The sequence below is a fragment of the Cricetulus griseus genome (assembly GCF_003668045.3).
Source record: "Cricetulus griseus strain 17A/GY chromosome 1 unlocalized genomic scaffold, alternate assembly CriGri-PICRH-1.0 chr1_0, whole genome shotgun sequence".
NCBI classification, from domain to species: domain Eukaryota; kingdom Metazoa; phylum Chordata; class Mammalia; order Rodentia; family Cricetidae; genus Cricetulus; species Cricetulus griseus.
The window spans coordinates 109188349-109194348 of record NW_023276806.1 but is presented as its reverse complement, the minus strand read 5'-3'; the positions used below and the strand labels follow the sequence as shown (position 1 = coordinate 109194348).

The following is a 6000-nucleotide window of genomic DNA, read 5'->3' as shown; positions in this document are numbered from 1 at the left end:
TAAGAGAAAGTTATAAATAAATCTTTAATAGTAAATGGTAGACAGAATTGTCTTTAAAATAAGTCTTAAACAGATTCAAATAGTAGTTTATCATCATTAAATTAAAAATCACAAGTTTATTTCACTTTAACACAAGAAATGAGCTTGAAGAGCTTGTTTTATAGAGAAGCATAATGGCTAGAAATGCTTTAAGAAGTGACAATCCATTCAACTAAAGAAATAACCCTTTGCTAGGTTTTCAAGAACAACTTATTTACTATACAGTAGTAACAGTTTTCATACCTTATGGTCTCTGTCTGCTACTCAGTTTATCCTCACTTTGTTCTATTCAAAACTTTAGCTCTTTTCCTAAACCTGTTGTTTCCCTCACTTCTTTGGTGTCGAGGTATGTGGTAATCTACTCTCCCAAGAAACAAATGCCTTAGTAAAAAAGAAGGTGTAGTCACTTTTGCTAGGTTATAGTTCCCTGAATTGTAGTGTTACGATTCTAGGGCTGGAAAACTTGTTATGTTCTTGCTGGGAACATGGTATACTGATAAAAAAGCTTCTTCATTCATTACACTTAATTTTTTTTCCCCAAATATTTCTGCAAGTCTGAGTCACTAGTACAAATAGTTCCTCACAGTTAAGTAACTGGTAGTGCAACTTCTGGGAAATTTTCCTTTTCTGAAAAGTGCAGCTGAAGCCTCTGAAGACACTTAGACAAGGACCATGCCTCCATTAATTCAAATGTGTCAGGGAACAGGATCTTCAGCCCTAAGATTGCTGTGAGAAATTACTGTGGGTAACACAGGAACTTGGAGAGAACTCTCACTCTTTTACTGTTGTCTCTGCATAGCACACACAGAGGGTTTTAAGGTCAGAAGTGACCGGGACCTGACAACAGAAACTGACTAAAGCAAAATGCTGCCATCATCTAGTGTTGATAACTTCAGTAGACTGTGGAGTTGAGGAGAGTATGATGTTCATGCTCAAATTTGAAACCATGGTCACAGAATGGGAAAAACACTTTTGCATGTTTTCAGAGATTCCTGTACACATATCAGTGTTCTATTCACACAGAACCAGAAACTCTGCATTCTACCTCAAATCATAGCATGACTAGACAGGAATGTCACAGCATTCAAAGTCCAACTGTATAGTTCTGCTTCTATGAATGGGTCTGCAGGTCTGCACAGGATGGAAATAGCAGTTCCTCTCTGTCACTACTGAGACAGGGCAGTAAAATCTCAAAGTTGCACTAGAGTTTAAAGGACTTAGTCATTTTTCTTTCTTTCTTTTTTTTTTTGGTTTTTCGAGACAAGATTTCTTTGTATTGCTTTGGAGACTGTCCTGGAACTCGATGTATAGACCAGACTGGCCTCGAACTGACAGAGATCCGACTGCCTCTGCCTCCCAAGTGCAGGGATTAAAGGCGTGAGCCACCAACGCCCGTGGAAAATAGTGATAATTTCAAGAATCCATTTGCTGCTAATACCATTAAAAAACACATTTGTCTTATGTTTCTAATGTGAATTTACAAGCACTTGAAAAGGTAGCCCTTCTAAAGGTAGTAAAATCCACCTTGACTCTTAGTTCTCTTTACTCCTCAGATATTAGCATTATTCTTGCTCACAGGTTAATTTAGAAGTGAGATTCTAAGTTAAAGTAGACAAAGGTGCAATGTGCAAATTACACTGAGGGAGAGTCAATGGGTTCACCCTGAGCAGGAAAGAAAAACTTAAGCCTAGTCTGGTGGTGGGCAAGCTACAAGAATTTAAGGCTCAGTTTTATTTCATTAGGAAACTGAATAATAGTGCATTTTCATAAAAAAAGAAAAAACTTTGATTAAAATATTTGTATTTTTGTTTAAAAAATGTTTCAGTCTGCCCTGGCTGATTAAAACAGAATTTTCCTCCAGTTCCACTTTCATAGTCCCATTGTTTTCAGGAGAGCTTCACAGTTTATATTGAGTGCAGTTTTGCACCTACAAACATTATCCACCCACTATTGAGTTCGTGAACTTCAGTTAAGTACAATAAAGATAATTCACTTTTGATAAAGAGATTATGACCCAGAATGTATTTTCACACATTACCATTCATAGTTAACTTACTCAGCACATGTTTTTGATACTCAAGGCTGAGTTGGAGATGGTTGGCAGCAAGCATCCAGCAGAGACTGCTAGTTTATTCCTGGATCCTCCCACATCTGACAGAAAAGGCAATAAGTCTTCTGTAAACGGCTCCCATGAGTGAAATGGTGAGCACCACTATTCCACACACAAGGCTGAATGCCCATCGTGGGCCCAAGTAAGTGTACACATGGCTGATGAACACAGGCCCAAGAATCCGTGCTGCACTTCCAGAAGCAGATAACCAGCCCATGTACATACCCTGTATTGGGGGTAAGGTAGAGAACAACAGATTAATTCAGGTTTAGTTATTTCAAATAAGAACAGTAAATCAGGCGTAGCACAAGCCTTTAGTCATAGCACTTGGGAGGCAGAGGTAGTTGGATCTCTGAGTTAAAGTCCAGCCTGGTCTACAAAGTGAATTCCAGGTCAGCCAGGGCTGTTACACACAGAAACCCTACCTCAAAAAAAAAAAAAAAAAAAAAAAACAACAACAAAAAAAAAACTGATCTGAGACAGTTTCAGGTCAGCTAGAGCTACACAGAGAAACTGTTTCAATAATCCAAAAACAAAACAATAAAAACTGATCTGATGATATGACAGACTTTGGAGATCCCTCAAGGAGGGCCTCACACTCCCTAGGGAGCTGAGGGGGGATGACCAGGAGGAGGGGAGGGAGAGGGAGCTGGGATTGACATATGAAGCAAGTTTGTTTCTAATTTAAATGTTAAAAAAGTGAGTGGAAAAAAAAAAAAAACTGATCTGAGCTGGAGAGATGGCTCAATGGTTTGGTAATATTTGACTTGTAAGTTCAAATACCTGCTTTCAATCCCTAGAACTTAATTAAAAAGCATGTGGGGGTAAGTCTGGAGGGAGAGATTGAATAAATATGATCAAAACATAGTGTGTGAAATACTTAATAAAAATAAGAGCAACAGGCCAGGCAGTGGTGGCGCACGCCTTTAATTCCAGCACTCGGGAGGCAGAGGCAGGTGGATCTCTGTGAGTTCGAGACCAGCCTGGTCCACAAGAGCTAGTTCCAGGACAGCCTCCAAAGCCACAGGGAAACCCTGTCTCAAAAAACCAAAAAAAAAAAAAAAAAAGTAAGAGCAACAAAAAGAAATGGGGCATGGTAGCATGTGCTTGAAATCCCAGAATTGGGAAGTTAGACACAAGCAGAACCCTTGGGTTCCCCAGGCAGCCAACCAACCATAGCCAATATATATACTGAGTCTTGGGCCAAGGAATGCTGGTATTAAAGGCATGAATCACCATGCCTAACCATTTTGTCTCAGAGTGTGGGGGGAAGGGGGAGGGCATGTGCCTGCTCTCCAGTGAGCTAATCCCTTGCAGCTGGAGTCACAGGTCATAGACCTCCTGATCTGGGTGCTAGGACCTGAACTTCAGTTCTCTGGAAGGGCAGTAGGCACTCATGACTGCTAAGCCATGTATCCATCCCCTTAGTTTGCTTTTTAAAGATGATCTTACAGTATAGTCTAGGTTTGCCTAAGAATCAACAAGTAGCCTTGGCTGGCCTCAAATTCAAGATCTTCCTGCTCCTTCCTCAGAAATGCTGAGATTACAGTCATGTGCCACCACAACCATTTCAGTTTAATTTAATTTGATTGGTTGGTTGGTGTTTTGAGACAGGATTTCTCTGTGTAGCCCTAGGTGTTCTAGAACTCGCTTTGTAGACCAGGCTGGCCTCGAACTCAGATCCACCTGCCTCTGTCTCCCAAGTGCTGGAATTAAAGGCATGTGCTACCACCTGGTCTGAGTTTAATGTTTAAAGAGTAAGATAATTTGTGGCCATTTATATAATTGTCATTAAAAACAAGAGTTTAGAAATACAGAAAATAAGTAAACAATAGTCCGATTATGAGTAAGTGATGGTACATCTATATAATGAAATAGTGTCTCACTGAAAGTAAATCTAAAGAATCCACGACATACTCCTTAAAGTACATGTAGCCATTTACATAGTCATAGAGAAGGGACTGAAAATGGAGTCTGACTTCATTAAAATATTAGTAGTTATGGCCTCTCTGAAACTATTATTCATATGTATCTATGTATTTTTTTCATTTTTTATAATGAATACATAAATTACTTTTGTGTGTGTATGTGTGCATGCCAGAGATCAAACCTAGGATGTCAGGCATTCTAGGATAAAATCTGTGCTTCTAGCCTAGGAATTTCCTGTGTGTTTTTGTGTTATTTAGGACCAAGTTTCACTATATGGCTTGGCTGTCCTAGACCTCACTGTGTAAACCAGGCTGGCCTTGAATCTTCTGTGATCCTCCTACCTCAGCCTCCTGGATTCTGAGATTACAGCTATGTATAACCATGCCCAGCTCAGCCCTGACATTCTTACTTAAAAATTAATTTTGGACCAGGGCTTTAGCTCAGTGGTAGAGCACAAGGATCCAATCCTAGCACTGAAAAAAAAAAAAAGTTAAAACTTAAAATACAGCTAGGCAGTGGTGGGGCACACATGGGGCACACATTTAATCCCAGCACTTAAAGACACCCTGGTCTACAGAGTTCGTTCCAGGACAGACTCCAAAACTACAGAGAAACCCTGTCTTGGAAAGAAAACCTTAAAATACATACAGATAGGTTTCAGAGTAGCTCAGTAGTAGCAGCTCAAGGTCCTGGTTTTAATCTCCAGCACAACACGGAAAAGGAAATAGATATAGCTGCTAAACTGTTTGAGACTATTGTATTTTTTAAGTTCAGAGACTTTTTTCAATGAAAAGTATTTTGAGCTCATAATTACTGAATTTAAGACATCTGATTTCTGGCTAAGCAAGGTTGTATTTCACCAGATAAATCTCACCAAACACATCATAGAATTTTTTGAGTGTTGGAAGCAGACAGAGGTAGAACCTAAAACTCAGACCTGCAGGGATACAAGTGAGCTCCAGCTCCAGAGCCTGTCTAAGAAGTACACCTCTCCCCAAAATTAGCCTTTTATTTTGTTTTCTTTTTTCATTTGAAATGTGAAATCAGATTTTTTTTTTAGATTTATTTGTTTATTATGTATACAATGTTCGCCTACATGTAGGCCTGCAGGTCAGAGAGTGCGCCAGATCTCATTACAGAGAATTGTGCAACCATGTGGTTGCTGGGAATTGAACTCAGAACCTCTGAAGAGCAGGCAGTGCTCTTATCCTCTGAGCCATCTCTCCAGCTCCATGAAATTAGATTTTTAAAATCTGCTTAAAAGGAAATGTGCTAGTGCTGAGACAAAATGTTAACTTACCTGGGGTTTGGGTCCTAGAACTTTTGAATATAATGTATAGGACATGACATTGCAGGCTGGATAGCCGATTCCAACTAGCACAGCAGCTGTCAGGAACTGGGCCAGATGGATCACCGGGGTATACAGGCACCAGGCTTGTTCAATTGGGCACCCGGTTGGCTGCTCACTGTGATCTTCTCTTGGAGAATTCCAAAGATCTATAATAATTTCTCCAAGTGTAGTATTAGGGATTGAGCTGTTGTGTAAATCTGTAAAATAAAGATAAGGTATCACTTGCTACTTCTAAAGAATGGAATGGACTGGTGTTACAGAATTAAAATCACCATACCTTCCCACTGTACTTTGGGAAACTGATTTCCCCAGGGTAACAAGATAAAGAAGCCGACCCATACAACCACGAGACCTCCCAGGAGAATGGCACGCTCATCAATCCTGTTGAACAGAAACTGATTTTGAAATGCAATGTGAATTCACAGTTCTGTTACCATAACTAAAAAAAAAAAAATGTAAGTAAACTTGCTATACAATTCATTATATTTATCAATTAATGCAATACTAAATAGAATTCCCCACTGAAAGCACCCAGTACTAGGCATGGCAGTGTACACCTGTAGCCTCAGCA

At 39.6% G+C, this 6000-nt stretch overlaps 1 protein-coding gene across 4 annotated transcripts in view; it reads right to left on the bottom strand.

Annotated features, from left to right (window-relative positions):
* The window catches only part of Mfsd8 (major facilitator superfamily domain containing 8), a 30959-nt gene continuing 24959 nt past the window's right edge, over positions 1-6000 (bottom strand). For all 4 annotated transcript variants that reach the window (XM_027391934.2, XM_027391936.2, XM_027391933.2 and 1 more), the window contains 3 exons: positions 5707-5810; positions 5379-5626; positions 1-2375 (listed from right to left, as the gene is read on the bottom strand). In XM_027391934.2, the coding sequence (XP_027247735.1) occupies positions 2169-2375; positions 5379-5626; positions 5707-5810 (559 nt within the window). In that variant the 3' untranslated portion in view covers positions 1-2168. The remainder of the gene's footprint in view (positions 2376-5378; positions 5627-5706; positions 5811-6000) is intronic.